We start from the raw sequence: 20,718 nt of genomic DNA on the forward strand, positions 1-20,718 counted from the left end.
CGCTGGCTACAATGATTAGTATGCTAGAATTATTTACTATGCATCTTTACTTTTAAGACTTATTAATAAGCGAACAGCTAGGATATTCGTTTCACTATAAAAACAAATATCTAACCCATACATGCCTGCGTTTAGATCGATAACGCACTTGAGTAGTAGTAACCACTTTATTACGATTTGATTTTCACCCGAACTCTTTTAGAAGAGTGATTTTTGTTATATATTTCATTGGTATATACTAAAATATTGTGTCCCGTCTATGTTAAAAATGGCACGTTAAGTCTAACTCTACATCGAGACGCCTTTTTCCCCACAGGGGTAGACAGAACCCAAAGACCACCACTTGGTACAATCTTTACAAACTTCCCTTGCCTCGTTTCCATCCATACTATACAGCATGTCATATAATACCGCGAAATTTTACCTCTACATATAATTGTAGAGAATACAAATTGCACTGCACGGTCACCCATCAGTAGTACAACCGCAGTATCTCGCTAATCTCCGTGTAACGTAGAGAGTAACAGCGTGACTCTACACGATGACTTGCAATAAGTAGAGCCCTTTGTACGCGGAATGTGTGTGAACTCTGATCCCGGGCTGAAGTGTCGAGTCAGCGTTGTGATATACTGAGACTCTACATCGCTCTCCTTCCTAAGTTTTCACTTGCATCAATAAATCATAGATTTTCAGTACAGGACAAAAAGGTTTTACAAATAAGGTTAAAATACATTTTTAATAGCAAAGGAATATTTCAAACACTGCCTACGCTTTCGGACATAGCATGCGTAATGTTATGTCTGTAAGTATAATTGGATTAATAGAATTTACTGCCAATCATGTGAAGGTCTCAAATAATGTATTCGTATTGTTCCTAACATATTATGCAATGTAAGCCCTAATTAATAAAACTAAGTTTATAAACATGACTTTATATCTCAAATAGGTAAAGATCGATTAACATATCATCACCTAGAATAATGTATAACTAATGAGTTACCATACTCAGTTCAATAGATGGCACACATACATAACCTCAATTATATTAGCATAGTCAATTAAAGGTATTGATCAATAAATCATTAGATAACTTTGATTGCAGCACAGTGTATGAATGCGGGCGCCCCTCCCCCCCAGCCCCCCTCTTGTTTGCATAAACGTTGCATTTGAATGCGCGGGCGCAGCGCGGTGACCAACGTGAGTGATGTGACGTAACGCTGAGAAAAATATACACTTGGAAATATGGAAATTGTGTGCGCGTACATATTAGAAATAGCACTGCGAAATTAATTATTTTTGTACACTAACTTATTTATGTTTTGAATATGTGTGGAAGTTTTTTTAATTTTTTTCATGAAAGTAGTTGTACTTATACTTAGAAGAAAAGCAAAAACATAGATCATGGAGATCCTAGAGATATTAGAATGCGTTAAGAGTCATTATTAAATTATATGTAAAAACGAAAAAGTTGGTTTTAAGACTGAATATTAATTCTTAACGACTACAAAAAAACTTTTATTCCAATTTATCATAATTATAGATGTTGGTATTCTAGAAACAAATATGAAATATTTTACGACAGTCCTTCATTAGTACTATAATATTTATAGTGTTGTATAACTTTACTATATAAATTAAAATAAATATCTACACGTCTAAATGAAAATTTATGTTTAATATTTAATTAATTAAATAGAACCATTAATACTGCTTTCTAGATTTTTTATAGAGCCCTATTGTGTAACTAAAAAAAAATGCGTTTGAGCGTCAATGAAATACCGGGATACAGTAAAGAGTCAGGAATTAAAATAATGGTAAAGTGTCTTATTAAAAGTTGATTGTATCAAAATCCTAATGATTATTGCATAAGTAGCCTAAGTGAGGTGTGTAGTGTGTGTGTACAGTGTGTACGCACATCGCGGTGGTCAGCGGCGAGCGCTCGGTGCGCGGGCGCAGGCGGCCAGCGCATAAGGGCATCTGTGCCGTGGGAACCGTCGCGCGACCGGACCCGCGCATACCGCCCGCCCGCACCCCCACACGCGCCACGCCACACAACACACACCACTCAACTAATACATTGCATGATTAGCTCTGCCAGCCGGCAGATGACAATGTCTCTAACCAGTAATGTACGATGAACACGACACTACCGGTCGCTCCGAGCTCATGTGCAATTAGCAGAATGTCATTGCAAATTTTTAACATTCGCGTTGCGCGACGCCGTGATACGTATCGTGAGGCATTAATATTGATAGTTATACTAATATACCATATGCGATACTTAGATTAATGGGCGCATTTACATGTCGCGGGTTTTTTATTGCGCCGCGGAACAATTACAACGACGGAGGCTCTACCCCGAGAGAATATTAATAGTGCATAAGTGAATGTTTAAGTGTTTCTACCGGACGAGTACGTCGCACGCAAATCATGCGCTTTTTACAGCCGTCAGAATAAATACGCATACAACGATTATATCAATTAATGGTCGATGAATGTAGAACACGCTGTGCTATTTAAATGCACTGCTACTGAAGCCATTTATTACGTTTTTTACCTCGCAGAGATATATTACGTACGCACGCTCTGTTATAAATCGTAGATAATCTCGGCTTTCAATACAGGAAGCTATCGCTGAACATAACTCTAATAAATACTTTGAACTTAACGCTAAGTTGTTTATAAATCACTTGATCTTAAAACAAGATCTCTGAGAGCGGACAGCTTGACATATTCTCCGCTAACACACGGCGCGCACAAAAACATCAGTAATTGACTTTTACTGATAATGCCAACGAAGAAAAACCTAATGGGAAATATCGACAATCTCATATTATACACGAAACTCGTCCGCGATCAGTATTCCTCGCGTTTTACATTGTGTCGCGGTGTGTTCCAACAAGCAGTGTTGTGTCGTGTCGCGCGCGCGTGTGTGTGTGTGCGCGCGGGGCGTGTGCTGTGATTGATAGTGCAGCGTGTGACACAGGTGTCGAGTGTGTTACACTTGTGTTAGCTGTCGCACTTCATGTGGAGCTGTCGAGCTTACACTCGGTTCAGCTGGGATTATCTGTGACGCCTTACAGCGTTACACTACATCTTTTGTTGACTGCATGTATTCAATATTTAGGCTAAGTTTTTTAAACATGTCAGCTTCCGTGATGTAACCGTGTGAACAAAGTGCGTGTATGTTCACAGGAGCGCGGGCGTGTGTGCGTATGTGCGCCGGCGCCGCCCGTTTCCCAGTACCCGTTAACAGATATGATTGACAGACGATGAAAAAATGTTATTCATTAGCAAGCGCTTAGCAAGTGTAGTGCGCAACGCAGCAACACGGAGAATGTCGCCGAGACTAGGAATGAGATCGTTTGTCGCGCGGCAAAAACCCCATGCCGCATGCCGCACGCCGCGACACACGTAGAATATAATTATGTAACCGCTCTATCAATATTTATGGTGCACTGTTAGCGTCCACTCTAATCATTGTTTGACCACTGAAGCAGTCTGGCCCTCCACCTCTCCTCTACAAGCTCCCGATTGCAAGTATGAATACTTCGCACAACGCCTTGGCTCCTTTTCTCCAGACTTCATGAAAAACTTTAGTACGTAAAATATTGTACAACTTTACATTCATGAATACATGCAATATTCAAATTAGCAACGATAATTTCGAAAAATACATGTTGTATCGAGATCGACTTTCTCAACTTTTGAAGGTAAATTGGCACTTACCAATTAGAATAAGGAATTTTTCTGTGCTCTACATACATTTCCATTCAAACAGCTATAAACTCCCTTTCACACAATTCAACAATAAGTTAATAGAACAGTTCACACGTCACCGAATAACAAACTAATATAGTCATAGTTCCACGTACAAGTATGACTTGGTCGGTGTGATACTGATTGATCTTTGACTTACGATGTTACACATGCGACGTGACGCTATGTCGTCTGTGTGCAGTGGTGTGTAGTGTGTATGACACTAGGACAATGGCGGCGTATCGATCTATTGTCATCTGATTGTCATAAATCCGTCAGAATCGAGAAGTATTAATATTCATAATGCGTGTGAAGATAAGTTTGTTTATGGTTTGTAATGATAGAGTGTCTTTGACTATCAAATAGGACAGCTTTAATCTTGTAAATATTGCTCAGTGCATTCATTGCCTGCTTTTGGTATAACCAGTAAAATCTCAAAAATAGGCTGCTACTATTACTTTAAGATCAATATGCGTTTTCTTTTCAAAATGTAGAGTCTATACACGGACTGAATGAATATAATACGACCGTGTTCTCAAGACATTTTCATAGCGAGTCCTCGCGGTACTGTAAGTGGTCACCAACGAGGCTCAAGAGATATGTTAACAACGTCCACTGCATGTTCATATATGCAAGAATGAGCTTTATAATAATGTAGACGGAAATTCTCGCTACTTACAAAAACGTCAAGTTATGAAGCTTCATAGTTTCCCAGAGGCGTGTAGGAGCGGTCGGCGCCTGTCAATGGAGGCTCAGTCACTGCGAGGTATGTCATTGAAGTAGTTCAGAGAAGGCGCGGGGCTGGGAGCCGCCACAATTACCGCTCGGCCGCGCGACGCCGCGTTTTTGCCGCGCCGCCGCGCCGCCGCGCGACACAATGCCTATGTATGAGGGACATTTGTCACGAACATAGAATACGTCGCGTTTCCTAGTACATTCGTTATATCGTATTTATTGGACCTGTTTGTACACGGAACTATATGAAACACTATCTACTCTCTGTAATACGTTTCATGATTACTCTGTCTTTAGTCCACGGTAGCAGTTTTATGGATATACGTAATCATGAATACAAGAAACCATTATCAAACTTTTTGATTTTATTTATATCAAATCAAATAAATTGATCATAAAGGACTGCCTCAATCACAATTAAAATCAGCACACAGCATACATTAGTTATTTGCAATTTTAATAATTACTCCTAAGATGAATAAATTAGTATATTTGGACAACTCACACAATACATAGTTCCACCTAAGTTAGTCATGATTGCGAGAATTAATCGTAACAGTAAATAAATACTTATAATTAAGAAAATAATATAATTTATACGAATCCCTTCGATTTAATTCCCATTCATTTTAAAACAAAAGCTCCTGAGAATTGAAATAGTCCTAAGGCCTAATTCAAAGCATTATCTACAACTCGTATGATTGAGGTAGGCTATGATTTGAGGCCAATTTGAGGCACTTGTTAGTTGAGGCGCCCTGGGAGCGGCTCATTAATCAACTGAGTATTCAAATGACTATAATTTGAGGCGCTCACTAAATGTCGGTAGTTTAGTTCTAGACCCGGAGATTAGCATACCGTTAAGTGCCGGCTATAGTGGCGTTTCTCAAATCCAACGAAAGGTGTATACTGACTTAGCAAACTCTTGGAAACAAATCCCCTACTGACGACTTAGCTTGACTTATTGTACATTACAGGCATCAAATTCAAGGCACAGGGCATGAATCAAAAGGCTGTCTTATTGTTAAAAATCACAATACATAGTATTAACAGAGTCCATTGGTCATGGAGATCATTTTTCATGAAAATTCACGAATATATTCATAAAAAATATTTTTTGTCTAGAAATCAGTAATAAAACATTAAACAGTAAAATGTGTTAGATTTTAGACCAACTTTAAAGGTAAATGGTAAGTTTAACTTTTCAAAACGAATCTGCGAGCAAACAATAAGCAGCAAACTATAAGCCAAGTCTACATAGAGCTATTGTTTCACATAATGACCGTTTTAGCCTCTGTCTGGACATAGAGCGGCTAAACTAAACGTTTATAATTTAGATAGAAGCGCGGGTGATGTGGCTAATTGGATAATTGCCGTAATGCCGGCAGGTAGCGCGGCCACATGCAAATTGTATTATAAGTGGCGGTGTCTTGTGAGACCACATTGTTCCCCATCAGACCACCGTGAGAGGCTCTCATTATATCTATTAAGTTTAGTCATAACTATTCGTTAATTGTTGATGCAACTGTCGTTGTAAGAACTATTGACAGATTACTGTGTTGCATGACTTTTCAACTGTATAGTCATGCAATAAAGGTAGCCTCTTCAGACTGTCAAAGAATCAAACCAAAATGTTGTTCCATGTAGAAAGCTCAAACCAAGTCCAATGGTAAGGTAAACACTGGAGCCTAATGTTTTTTTTTTGTTTTTAAAAGACACACAACGGAAAAAGAAACTTAATTCAATAGGCTTAAGGTGTGTTATAAGCTGGTTGGGGCGAGAAGCCGAAAAAATGACTCTATTAATGAAGGTGTTACCGAATTTAACTGTTGTGCTTATGCGCCGCGATAATTGTTACGAATTAGGCTTAATCGATGCGCGCCGCAGCGCCGCGGGCCGCACCGCGCCGCGCCTCGCCGTGCCGCCTGCGTGCTGCGTGCTGCGTGCTGCGTGCGGTATTAGTGCTATTAGTATAAAATGATAGTATTAGAGCCGCCGCAGACGCACGTATTTAATTATACAGACTGATGCGTCTGAACAAATATGATGGATGTTCGTCGTTTGTGCTGCTCTTCACATACCACTGAGGTGGAATGTTTATTTGTTATCGAATTATCTTATTTAAATACAGAAGGGACTTGAGAAAAGTAACTCTTGAGATCTTGGAAGTTCCTATCTGAAAGATCTATTAAGTATGAAAGTGTGTAAGTGCAGATTCAATCCAAATACAAAAAAAATGGATAATGTTTAACGTTTGAACGTGAAAGCCGGGTCATCATTCTACAGGTATCGCGCACTTGTCAACAAGTTCATAAAAAGGACTCCACGGACTATTAGCATGAGTGCATCATGGTGACACGTTGTTCAGTCCATTTGTCACCGCGCGTCCCCTACAGGGCACGTATATTTATCATAACAGCTATGTTAAACGTCGTGACGTCAAACCGCGGGGCGAGGGGCGAGGGGCGGGGGATGATTGATGACGTCAGTGTTTAGTCCGCTCACGTTACAGGCCGCGGGGTATGACCACTGTACGCTCAGTGGAAGGTGTGGCGAGATAATAGTTTTGTATTACTAGCTCTACCGCACGACATCGAAAGATGAAGAAAATATTTTTACGACTTTCCAGTAGTTTCATATCAACAAACAATAAATGAACAGATAACTACCTATTAGGGTGAGATAGTCGGAAGAGATTGATGAATAAACAATTTATTTTCGGTATTCTATAAAACAATCCAAACATCTTCAACCTGCATAATGATCTCAATCAAAGAAACGAGACAGTTTAGAATAAACAAACAAGCTGAGAGCTACAAAGGCGTCCCCTTCGGCCGCAAGTCGCAAGGTAAACATTAATAGCTGGCGGCAAAAAAATGGAGCAATTTTTGTCGCTTAATCGTGAGCGGCGAGCTACGAGCGGCCGAGCGCAGCCGAGCGCGGGCATCCCAAATATGAGTAGCGATGATATTTAAATGACCGGCGGCGGCTGCGCGCGCGCACTCTTTGACACGCCGCGCCACCCCGCGCCACCCCGCGCCACCCCGCGCCACCCCCGCGCCACCCCCGCGCCACCCCGCGCCACGCATTCCTCTCGACCGGACTGACCTCAGCTGCTGTTTTGTCACGAGACCGACACTCTATCGGAGGCATCTCTTGAATAATAAATTTTATTTGGACATGTTGAATTTCAATAAAGATGCTATATTTCAATGGCTGAAAGGTCACGGCATAATGACATAACAGTAGTCACAATATGCTACTTGACGTTAAACATAAAACATTGTGATTAATAATATTAGTGTCCCCCGGCGGTGAAAGTTGCATGAAGTTATAGAACTGTTCTTACACATGGTCGCATTATTTTAGAACTTTTCACTTGCTATTTTTTGAAACCCGATTACAAATCATATTATTGAAAATCTATGGCGCGCCAGTTTTGTTTTAACCCTGCCATATAAGAGCACTACTGATACTATAAACACCATTAATGCCCAATTTGGGATATTTCTTTTAACCATGCAAGGAACCGTCTTATAGAAAATTTTGAATGATTTCTTAAGATATAGGTATTTCACTTACTTTGAGTATAACGCCTGTTCTAGAATTCAAATTAATTTATTCAAACGACTAATTTACAAAGATAAGTTAAACTACATGAAGTCATTTGTCTGGGAGCCGTGTGTCGGAGGTAGCGTGAATGGAGAGTGCGCGCTCGCTCCTAACAAGGGCATGTCTTTGAATGCGCGTGTTTTTGCGCGTGCGCACAACACACCGAATATCTCCAGCCAACCTTTTTACACACTTTGAATAAACCAAATATTCATTGTATGCAAGTTATCTGCCTGCATACATTCATATTAATGGCTCGAAGGTATGAAGTTTTTGGCAACAAATTATTCATTATATTTGAATGCGTCGTTTGCGTTTTGGCGAATGGTTAATTATATTTTAATTTTGTGTGATTGTGATATTTTTTGGTACATTGATACATTCCGGCGTCAGAAATAAGAATTGTAAATTTCTACAACTTTGTTGCGTGTTAGTACTACTGACGACAAGACTTGCATCCTTTTGTTTACACGACACATCTGACGGAAAATTGGCTTCCATAACAAACAAGCTTGGTAGATAAGTATAATAGGTCAAACACGAAAAACTCCAATTAAGGAAAACCTGCAACTTCCTAAAGAAAAATGTCTTCCTCGAATACGAAACTTGCCAAATCTCACAATTATTACGACAAAATTATAAGCCGGAATCATTGATGAAAAACTTGAATACGCCATCAGCATATATGGCAATAGTTATCAGTGGCGAGATCAAACAGCCGCCGCACTCATACCACAGCGCTGTCCGCTGCACGCAGCCCGCTCGTCCCCGCTCATTAGCATGCCACCACTAAACTGTCACAATTAAAGACATTTGAATGTGTGACCAGCGGGACAGTCTCCGCAACGTGAGGCAGCCGCGGCCTGGGAGCGCGCAGCTACGACGCAGATCCCACGCCGCAAACACGCAGCCGACACGCAAAAACTGCGTCTGAGTAGCCACTAGACACGCAACTAACAGTAGGATAGTAGATTTAAATTATATCCTGGAAATTCTAATCGGTCGTTTTTCTCCTTGTTTTAGATCTAAATAAATTGGTTCTAAATCCTATTCTTTCGTAATCTGATGACACTGAATGGGTGGTAGTTTATTATTTTTGAATACGAGCTTAGCTGTCCTAAACGCTTTGGTAACATGCTGGAAATGTAAATAAATAATCAGATTTTAGTTCTTTGATTAATCTGTTAAGTTGGGTAAAAATGAACAAACCAAAGAAATTAAAGGACTATCTACACTTATCTTACTGCTCACACACATCGTGGTGGGGTCGCGTCCGCGGCGCGGGGCGGGCGGCATAATTCGCGCGTCTGCCGCATGCATACTGATGCGACGTAATTGTCGCGCGCAAAAACTAAACGCATGATAATCGAGGAAATGCCACCTGAACCGGACGCGGGCTCGCGACGCGCGACGTCGCGCAACGTCGCGCGACAACCGCCGCACTGATTGTGCGCTGTAACTATGTCGCACTAATGTTGCATTGTTCGGTTTTGCCAACATACAGGTTCGTTAACAAGGTATTAAGCAGCAAGAAGTAGGAACGGAAATATCGATGGGATTCCTCTACACTGACAATTAATTTGCGAGCAACTAATAAATGATACACTGGCATTAGTTAGGGACTGTCTTGTGAGTTAGTTTTTTAAAGGCCGATTGTTGGATCAACGGATAACTTTACTCAAGGAATAATTTTAACCTGTTTTAATAGAGTTTCCTACATTATCTGTCAAAAACGCAAGTTATTCCTTGGCTGCAGTTATTTGACTATGGTAATATAAGCGCTATACGTCAGACACCTTATTCATGATCTTATAACGGGTAATTTATTATTAAAGTTCATTGTTATTGAAACAAATTACGTAGTTGATTGAAAAGCACCGCGCGGAATATATTAATACGTATTATACTAGCCGATGATTGATTTATGGTAACCTTTCATTTTATTAACTTTATCCTTGTGTGCAATTTAATCATGCCCATCACTGCTGTTTATTGTTAATTAAATAAATATTTAACACTTCACAAACAACACACTGCTGTGCCCCTCGGCAGGGGGTTCCGGCGTGATGATATGTCTGATATTTATACTGGATAGCTATTTGATCATAAAACTACCAGTTACTGCAACATGCGGAGAAACGCACCTTTTTTTGATAAAGTACTTAATTATTGAAAGATGGAAAGAAAAACTAGCTAATAGACATAAAGTCGGCCGTAAACATTTGAGCTGAGACTCTATAACAGATCAAAACACACAAGAAACTATGAAAACACGATAACTTGTGGAAACAGTTAGCACACGCATTCCCAGCGTGAGTGATGATGAGTGCGGGCGTCATTAAGTTCACTTCTAGAGAAGTACTCGTAAATTTGAACTTGTAGATCAATAGAGTGCACATATTCATGAGTGCGTGGCTGCGCGCCACTTTTTGCCGGCCGGGCCGAGCGGTGCTCCGGCGTCCGGCGATGTTCCTCCAATCGCCGGCGTTTTAATTGCCGTAATCACCTCTTGTCATTTGCGTCCGAGTGATTTAAACTGTGGAGTTTTTGCTCCCTGACTGATGCCGACGGATCATCAATGGCTTCGTCGGAATCGCTCCCGTCTTGAATAAATTAACCATTCACATTCATTCAAACGTGAGATTTCGTCGAAGATAAACTACCGCCGATTATATCTCACCGACTATTCGAGAGGAAAAAGCGTGTTTTCATTGTCCGCACCGGTAATTTCAAATGTTCAAAACGTAATTTATTATAAAACAAACATTGCTATGGTATTGTATAAAAACAGGAGTTTGTTCTCAATCGAGTGGACGTTGGCACGTGAAGGAGGATCGTCGGTAGTGTAGAGCGTGGCCGGGCTCGGAGCGCGCTCGCGCCGCCAGATCGTGCATCTACATTTCTAAATAATAATATTTGTGTAAACTTTGATCAATTTAGCACTGCTGGGACCATAATAGCTCAACTATGCACGTCTCCTTACAGTGAAGACTACAGGGTCTATAATGTCATGTCTGGGTGGTGGTGTTACAGTTGCGTGTTGTGCAGTAAAAGAGTGGATGTTCTCACGCGGGGCGCGGGCGCACGCGGACGCGCGGACTATTGTAATTGCCTGTGGAGCAAACCGCCATAAAGCATGTGTTTTGAGCCTGAATATTGCTATTGCCGAGACGCTAGCCTGTAAGTTGTGGTCTTAAGCGCGATTGACTGGGCATTACGTTTGGGTGATTGTTTTTTGGACACGTCTGAAGTCTCTCTAAAGTTTGTTTTGTTATTTTGATTAAGAGCTTTTCTATTTAGGTAATTGAAACTCGTACATATTTTTGGATTTTGTTTGTAATTATGGTAACTAATTATGATTCCGTTTTCTTGACATAATATAAACTAAATGACTCACCCATAAAATACAGTGTTCAAGGAGAATCCTGCAGCAGTGGTTGAGACAGTAACTTACAGCGGCGCGCCCGCGCAGGCGGTCGCTCGCTGATAATCTAGTTAAATTTATTTATTGAGGCTCGCAGCATCCTCGCGGCCCCACGCCGTTCATTACAGAACACTTACAAAATAAAACAAAACCAGACAAAGTGCTATAAGAGGCGAGCACCACCACACCGTTATACATACAAGCAATATTTCGGAAATAGGAAATAAACATAGGTATAATTAGTAATACGTGGTGTTTATCGAGGGATATCTGTCGATTAACAGGCGCCAGTGCTATCGTGTGTACGGCAGATAGCGTCGATTGGTAGGAAACATATCGGCGCGATGTGTATCTGCAATCAAAGATAAATGCCGCCGATCATCGCGGCGCTCGCTGTGCTGATACATAATTATGTTAAATATGTAATGTGTTATCGGACATGGTGCGGTGTGAACAAACACCATGAAGGCATGGACATGTGTCACATAGTAACAGTGACTTGAGTGTGATGGTGGACTTTTCAGGACATAGATATAACACACTAATACCGGATATATGGAGGTCATTATCTCATGATCGAACGTATTTTTTTCTGAATGTAAGTACTTAGTCTTAATTAATTAACATCGATGGTATTGGCTAAGAAAGAAAAAAAATAATTTCAGCTATCCGATCTTTCTCAAAAACTTCTAAATCTTTTCTATACATACCAACAAAACATCACGCCTATTAACGTCAGCAGAATCTACCGCCCATACCAATTGTCAGTTAAAATGTAACTTCTAAGTGAAGAAAAATTTAGACTCGAAATAAATCAGCAGAATATGCAAACCAAAAACTAAACTAACTCCTTCATCAAAAAAATGATAATAAGGGTTTACTGTTATAATTTACAGAGCAGGTCGTCGCGGGGGCGGAGCGGCGCGGCCTCGCCGCGGGCTGTGTGCCGGCGTATCGCGATGCTGCGCGCACGCCGCGCCGCGCCTCAGGCACGCCACGTGATTTACCGCGCCGCACCGCGCCGCACCGCTCCGCACCGCACCGCGTCGCTTATCTAACGCCTGTCCTACATTACTTACTGTATGACAGCACAGACAGTAAATTGCAATAAAACTGTCTCGCCGATGTAGATGTTGCAGTTTTTATTATTCAACAACTATTTAACTGCTTTCTTGCGTTGATTTGTTGCAAGTTGCTTTCAAACTTTCAAGATTGTAGTTGATGTAACTAATACACGATAACACGACTGTCGTGATTATCACAAATGTATATTAAGTAAACTTTTACCTGCGGCTTTGTAAAAAAATTATATGTATTTAGACACTTATGCGATTGTCTTGGAGTACTATGTATTATTGCCAAATCTGTCTAATAGTTGTGCTTAAAATTATAACAAACGCCCGTACATTCACACAGACTTTCACATTTACCTCTACAATATCAATATTGTGTATATGAGTAAGAGCTGAGTCACAGTTATTATCTTGTACAAATAAATCAAGTTGTGCGTGTATACATAATCGTTTCACTTGAATCGCTTACTAATCCTAATAAAATAATAAATACTACATAGTACATAGTATTGTTAGACACACATGTCATTGTAACGTTTGTACAGATAACGAGAAAATATTTAGTGCTAGATTTTTATTACTTCTTTATCATGCCAATATATATTTCAAGTTTTAGGTTACCTATATAATTATGATAGTTATGCCACCGGAAACTTGAAAATATTTCAATCAATATTTACAATATGGGAGGTTGACAAATATAAAAAAAAATAATATCTTATTGATTTTCTGACATATAGACAACATAATATAACCAAGTTTGCCTGTCTTTAGAATCGAACCCAGACTATCATAACCAATAAATTAACGATTCACTACAAATATTATACCTAACCTCACTAGCAGGATAAAGAAAATATATTATGATTAATTCCAATTCTATGCAAATAACTTGTCATCATATTGGCTGTAAAATAGTATAAACCTAGACTCGACTTCTAAGAACTTTAAACACGTAATTTCAAAGAACTATTGAATTACTACATTAGTTCACACACTATCTGTATATGGAAATAAGTGTATAACAAGGAAAACGCCAGCACTTATCATATATTCACATATTTAATATGATAATCACACAAACACCTTATACGGGAAAACTGCACTTTACTCTAACGAAGAAAAAACTATAAATTAAATTGTTAATACCAGGTTTATCCATGTTGCTAAAAAGTTAAACAAATTATGTGATAAGTTAGGAAAAAATATATGTTGGATGTAAAGGAAAACATCTTGAAGTAACCTAAGAGTACCTAGTATAAAACATGCCTACTATTTTCTATGACAAAAGTATAACTTCAAAATTTCATTTGATAAACGCAAATATCAAATCTGTATCTGACTACCAATCTCGCTACTATTGTGTATATCTTGCTACTATAGAGAACTTCTATGTCCTATCAAATGCAGTTTTCTAATTGATACTTAAATAAGTTAAATTGTTGCCATAAAAAATAAAACTGTTAGAAAGGTGATCATGTCGATTTATTCGTATGATTGGAGTAAATCATACAGTGCGTAATTGTGAGGAAGAAAATTTGATTAGAGCCTTGCCCCCGTCATGATATTGAAATCGTTTTGATTACTTTTGACTATTGTTTAGTATGTTTCCACAGTATTTACATTTATATAAATAAAAATGAATCATCGAAATATGTACAATTGTACACGCATAATTTATGTGTTTATAATTGTAAGCACGAGGTTTGCATAGGATAGACGTGATCCAAACTCCTACGGGAGTAGGATTAACGGGGTCATATTGTACTATATACCCAGACGATATCGGACCTGGACACTAGTATATTTATATTTCAGTGACACTCTTTAACCAGGTTTTCCTTGAATTTAAACTCAAAAGATAACACAAAAAATCGTGCCTTATCACCAATCAGTAATAGTCAGTTTGTAAATACATTTAGTTTATTGAAGGCTAATGTAACACACATGTTAGCGACGCGGCTTCGCCTGTAGTAACAAACACTTAAGAATATTCGTACAAGTGCTGTGGTATCAGTGATGAATAAACAAATGTTTATCAGTTTTATGTGTAGGAGTGGCTTACCTTGTGAGGTTGATAAATAGATGGGTATTCCCGCTGAGGACAATTTAATTATGTAGTGAGATAAGTGTTAAGTAACGTTATGATAGATGAATTAGTCTTTATGCTAATTGTATATCTTGATGTGTTATAACTGCTCTGTTTTCTGAGTTCATCGTGTATATAGTTGACAGCAACTTTTGTTAAGTAATTAAAAGGACGTTCTACTATTCTAATTTTCAATAATTTAAAAGTACCTAGTTATTGATGTTATCCTCGGAGATTTTTTTCTAACGATTGACTTTTTAGCATTATCATACACGTCTATCCGTAAAAACTTACTAATTTTCATAATATTTATAGTTTTAGGATAGGCAAATACTCAACGTTGGCGAGATGCCAGTTACAAAACAACACGTATGACAGTTATGAGCTCCGGAAGTCGTTCTCTACACCAAACGCTCTGTGTGAAATATTAGATAGACGACAATTTACTCACATACTTGTTAAATAGTTATTTAGTTCCTTCACACTTAAAGTTTTGACTGAACACCTTCCCTGATAAGGAAACTGGTGAGATAGAGTCAAAGAAATAGAAATACCTAACTCCTCTAGGGAAGTAAGTCTACCCTACCCTGTATTGATAGTCTTTAACATACCATAGGCAGATGACCTATCTTTATATATATAATTCTTATGTAAGTGTGTGTGTGTGTCACTGAACTTCTCTTAAACGACTGGACCGATTTTGATGAAATTTTTTGTGTGTGTTCAAGGGGATCTGAGAATCGTGTAGATTCACAATTTTGTCCGCTGGACAGTGTTTTTTTTAAATAATTTTTAATTTATTAGACAGGACAACGTTTGTCGGGTCCGCTAGTGATAAAATAAAACAATCCTGCCTGCACGTGAATACTTTTTTTCACTACCTGCACGTAAATATAAAATTCGTATACGAATAATTTTTAATTAGTCAAAAGGGATTATTACTTCATCACTGTTATTTCTTTATTGATTTTAGATAGGAGATCTAAATTCAATGGGTACATTATACTTTGACCTAATTGAACACAGTACTCTGAAAATTATAAAAAAAGAAATAACCTGAAACGTCATAATATAATCACAATAAATATTAACTAACTACAGCACGCGCCACACGTGGACCCACAAAACACACAGTATTGCCCTATTGATATATTACATCAAACTCTACCACTCTACCGACCGATAGAGGCATATTAAAGCTCTACATTACACAATATAAACATGCGAGTAGAGCCACTTTCGCAACACTGCCTACTAAGGTATAGTCGCGCTCTACGTAGAGACACTAATAATGTTTGATTACGTACTACATTCAATTTTATTCAAATCATATGTTATTTGTGTAACTTAGTTCGTAAAAGACGAATAGTTTGTGGCATATTATTTACTATTTAAACAGCAGACACAGACAGAGTACAACAGACCTAGTCAATCAGCCTAGCCTTTGTTCCAACTATGTTGGAGTCGGTTTCCAGTCTCACCAGATGCAGTTGAATCTTATACCAGTATCTTACATGCAACAGTTACCTATTGGACCGATCTCATTTTACATTATTACGAATATCTTGACCTCCTTTGGCAAACGATCAGCCCTGTGAGAACAAAACTTTATTCAAATTCCAAATAACTTGAATCAAATCCATACGTGTATTGAATCGTGTCGTAGTATCGGTCGCGCTGGGGCGCGGTGATCGGTCGTGTCGTCCATAAAGACCATCATCTCGAGCGCGCATTACTATTGCACAAGCGATATCCAACAATATTCTGCATCGGTTATATTTATCCCGGCCCGATGTGAAAGCATTGATTAATATTGTAATGAGCACAACGAATAACTTCCTCTGTACCAACATACCGATCACAACACATCATGAGAATACATTACCGATTTCGTATAACGTACATTTGTATTTCTCTGTAGTCAAGCATCAATGTATGGTGTGCAGGTTTGAGTAATGTTGTGGTATGTGTGTCGATAGTGTTTTAGTAGTGCGGGCAGCGGTCAGTAATTGTGTATAGTTAGAGATAATGGCGGTGGTCGCGGGTGCAATTATTGTGATGGTGCGTCCGCGTCCGGGGCGGGAGCGCGCCGTGATTTGCGTACGCGCATTATGCGATGCGCATGCGCAGACGACTATAATAACACGTTCACTGTCCTCTAAATTACGCTATTGTTGATATCACAGCACTGCCTACCCGCTTATTAGTTTGTCAAAACATGGGAATAAAGTGACTATAAATAGGTAGAGATGATAGAGTCGTTTTATCATTATTATGTCTGTTTTACATTGGGTCACTCAACCTGATGTCAAGGTTGTTTGAAGGCCTTGGCTTTGATTTTTATTATTTAACATTTATGATATGACTCCTGTTATATCCAAAGGTGTAGGCAGAAATGTAATACACCCGTGTTTTGCTAATTACTAAGTTAGTATATAGGAAGGTGCGACCCAATTGTCATTTTACCGGGCACGTTACCAAACTACGAGCTACTTTTTAGAAATATTCTCATTGAAATACCAACAGTACTTTCTCCGACCCAGAAATCGAACCTGAGACCTAACGATCAGCACATGAACTGTGGTGTACAACAAGTACCGACTGCGCCACTGAAGTTAGTAAAGACTGAAATCAAACATTTGCTAAAATGTTTGATTGCATTTCAAATATCAATAATATAATTTTGCAAGGAAAAATAAATAGGAAATGTTTTATAATTATTCGAGGAATTGTACAATGACGAGTGACGTCTTCATGTAAATAATATAAGTATGTAATACATTAACTGTACATAACTCTACGTGATAGAGATCGACACTGTTATCGCTCTACTTAATATTTTAAAAAGGAAAGTTCTGTTTGTATTAAGATAATGTCCGACTGTTATCTGATTTGTGTATCACTACAAATATTCATTACTTTTTATTGCCTTTTATGACTATAACGAGGAAAACAATAAAACTGAATAGTCATTAAAATTTTGCGTTTTATGATTGATGCTAGACTTTTTGTACTACTAAAATCGCGATAATTGCTGCAATCAGAAAACTAGTATTTATTTTAAAACTAGCTGACCCGCGCAACTTCGCTTGCGTCACATAGGAGAGAATGGGTCAAATTTTTCCCCGTTTTTGTAACATTTTTCACTGGTTCTCTGCTCCTATTGGTAGTAGCGTGATGATATATAGCTTATAACAATGGGCTATCTAACACTGAAAGAATTTTTCAAATCGGACCAGTAGTTCCTGAGATTAGTGCGTTCAAACAAACAAACAAACAAACAATCAGACAAACAAACTCTTTAGCTTTATAATATGAGTATAGATTATGAATATTGAGACATACCTACAGACAGAATACAATCAAATACACAAATAAAATCACACCTATTTTCCATAGGGGTTGACAGAGGCCAAGTAACGCCACTTGGTGCGATGCGTAGCCTCATTCTCATCTATACATCTTTGACATACAGACTACGATTGTACATCAAATTTTTTTATTTAGGGGCCGGTAATAACTGCATCATCTATTTATTATAGCTAGTTTCAAACACAACTTCAGACCAGAGTTATGGAGAGACAAGCATCTCACACACTGTCACTTTTAGGCCCTACTAATCAGTAGATTATCATTTTTCACAAAGAAAATTAAGATGTGATGTTATATAAATAAAATAAATAAAAAATAAATATTATTGGACAACTCACACACGGTCATTTGATTCCAAACTAAGCAGAGCTTGTACTATGGTAACCAAATAACTGATAAACATACTTATATACTTCTAAATACAATAAATAGATACATTAACATCCAGGCTCAGAACAAATACTCATGCTTTTGCATTGCATTTGCATGCATTTGTCCCGGGTGGGATTCGAACCCACCACACGCGGCGGTACAGTTGCAGCATATAATATAATACCTTTTGTAACCGTTGTACATAATCTAATTGCAAACTATATAAAACAATCTACTATCACTATAATCGTTGTGAAGGGCCATAACTACATAATATATTGAATTAGGCCTTTCTTCAGATAATGCCACATTCACCTGGAACACCTGTCGTCATTTGAAAGCCTTCCTCTCTCAACAATGAAAGTACAGCCTCGCTACGCTACAATTACGTGTGCTATAACAAACAATAATATTATGTAACATTATACTATCATACGTCAACAAATGGGAAAGTTTGCTATCACAATAACATACATAACATCACGCCTATTAGACCCAAAGGTGTGGGCAGAGATGTATGAAATACATCTGCATTTCGCCCTTAACAATGTTTGTCTCATGTATTATAGGGTGGAGAGCCTACAGCCATATGTAAACCAGATATATGACAAACTCTGGGAAAAAGACCAATAACACTTTGACCCGGGAATCGTACCCGGAACCTCGTAGTCTGCTTGAGCCGTCGTATACGCTACCAGTTAGGTCACAGATGCAGTGTCGTGGTATCTACATATTATATGCTTGCACCGTCTTTGTGAACGTACGACAACGCAGCAACGGTTTTTTTCAAAATTTAGTATATTTTAGAAATTCTTAATTATTACTCAAACCGCAATAGGTAAGCATAGAGCACGACCATATTTTGGAAGCTCATACCCAGCAATGATCAGTTATTATGACTCAAAGAAAAAAATCAACGTTACTACCAAGGCATATGAATAGTGTATAATAATACAACATAAAGTTAGAAACAATAAAGTTACATGTAAAGACTAGAGCGTGCATTACGCAATCTCTATTAAAGGTAACGATGCGCGCGCGCACCCCGCCCGGCGAGCGCCGAGCGCCGAGCGGCCAGCGCCTGCGCCCGACGCGGCCAAATTACATGCGCCGGTATTGTAGAGCTTATTCAAAGATTACTGCGGGATTAAGTACTGTCGTTTACACAGCGATCTACATCACTAGTGCAGGGTTTTAAACATGATTACTAATTGTATAGGCCCGTGTTTATCGACATAACGTATAGATCTTTTTTGCACTATTTTCTTATGGAGTATCGGTTGGGTTTCAGTTATAAAGGATGTAAGTTGGTATTTACTTGCAGAATTTTCAAATTATCAGTCTCAATTGTGATCTTTTTGAAAGAATTCCCATTTCCCTCTTAGTTTAATATGAGAGAAAGTTGATAATATAAGTATCTTGTAACTGGCGCTACAGTATTCTATCTCAATTTATTCAATAAAGAATTAATTTCTATCTGTGTTCTACAGGCAGGATCATCGACAGGGGTATTAAATCTCAAAAGGATATTGTCTAACAATAGACTCGCAGTAACAAGCACAGATACTTAGATAGTAACAGCTGGTGTTACCTTATTATTGTAATGACGGTGCTCAGGCTGATCACCTGCTGTCCATGGCCAGCGAGCAGGAAGCGTGGCTGATGGCAGACCAGCGCGGAGGAAGGCTGAGCCACTAATTTGTATAAGAGCGAGGCTGATTGGGTTCGGTTTAATAAGCATAAACCACAGAGCGGCGCGCGCGCAGTAATGGCGCCCCCGCCTCTCACACCGAGCGCGCCGCTATTGTGCTGCGACTGTCTACTAATGAAACTGAATTAAATGTACCCGATGTACATTGTAAGGAAGATATTAGAACACAGGTAGTTCTATGCTAAATTTGCTTCTACAGATTCCGAAGTTTAACTAGTTATCAATTTGGGTAAACCATCTGTCCGTTACTTACGCCTAAATACTTAAATGCCACTCAATTTTAAGTAATATTGTAGTTATTATATCAGTTAAACACACGACGAAGTAACAATCTCAGCCCGAGATTAAAGAGTAATTTTAAATTAAGTATGGTTTAAATATTCAACCATAAGTCAATTATACAAAAAACTGACTACTGACTACTACTTCAATTACATTCATACGTGTATATTTCATCTCGTATTCCAAAAAACTTTAAACAAACATCTCTCGATACATCAAAAATCGATATAGTAAGATTATTACGCTGCAATATTCAAAACGTCATACAAATAATAATCGTATATCGATGCCG

At 38.6% G+C, this 20,718-nt stretch overlaps 2 protein-coding genes across 3 annotated transcripts in view; one reads left to right on the top strand and one right to left on the bottom strand.

Annotated features, from left to right (window-relative positions):
- The window catches only part of LOC142975306 (uncharacterized), a 71,534-nt gene extending 58,506 nt beyond the window's left edge, over positions 1–13,028 (top strand). For both annotated transcript variants that reach the window (XM_076118078.1, XM_076118079.1), the window contains one exon: positions 12,424–13,028. In XM_076118078.1, coding sequence (XP_075974193.1) covers positions 12,424–12,638 — 215 coding nt within the window. In that variant the 3' untranslated portion in view covers positions 12,639–13,028. The remainder of the gene's footprint in view (positions 1–12,423) is intronic.
- LOC142975305 (protein nubbin-like) overlaps positions 1–20,718 on the bottom strand; it is a 171,995-nt gene that overhangs the window by 129,839 nt on the left and 21,438 nt on the right. The gene's annotated exons all lie outside the window — the stretch shown is intronic.

The sequence above is a fragment of the Anticarsia gemmatalis genome, chromosome 9, assembly GCF_050436995.1.
Source record: "Anticarsia gemmatalis isolate Benzon Research Colony breed Stoneville strain chromosome 9, ilAntGemm2 primary, whole genome shotgun sequence".
NCBI classification, from domain to species: domain Eukaryota; kingdom Metazoa; phylum Arthropoda; class Insecta; order Lepidoptera; family Erebidae; genus Anticarsia; species Anticarsia gemmatalis.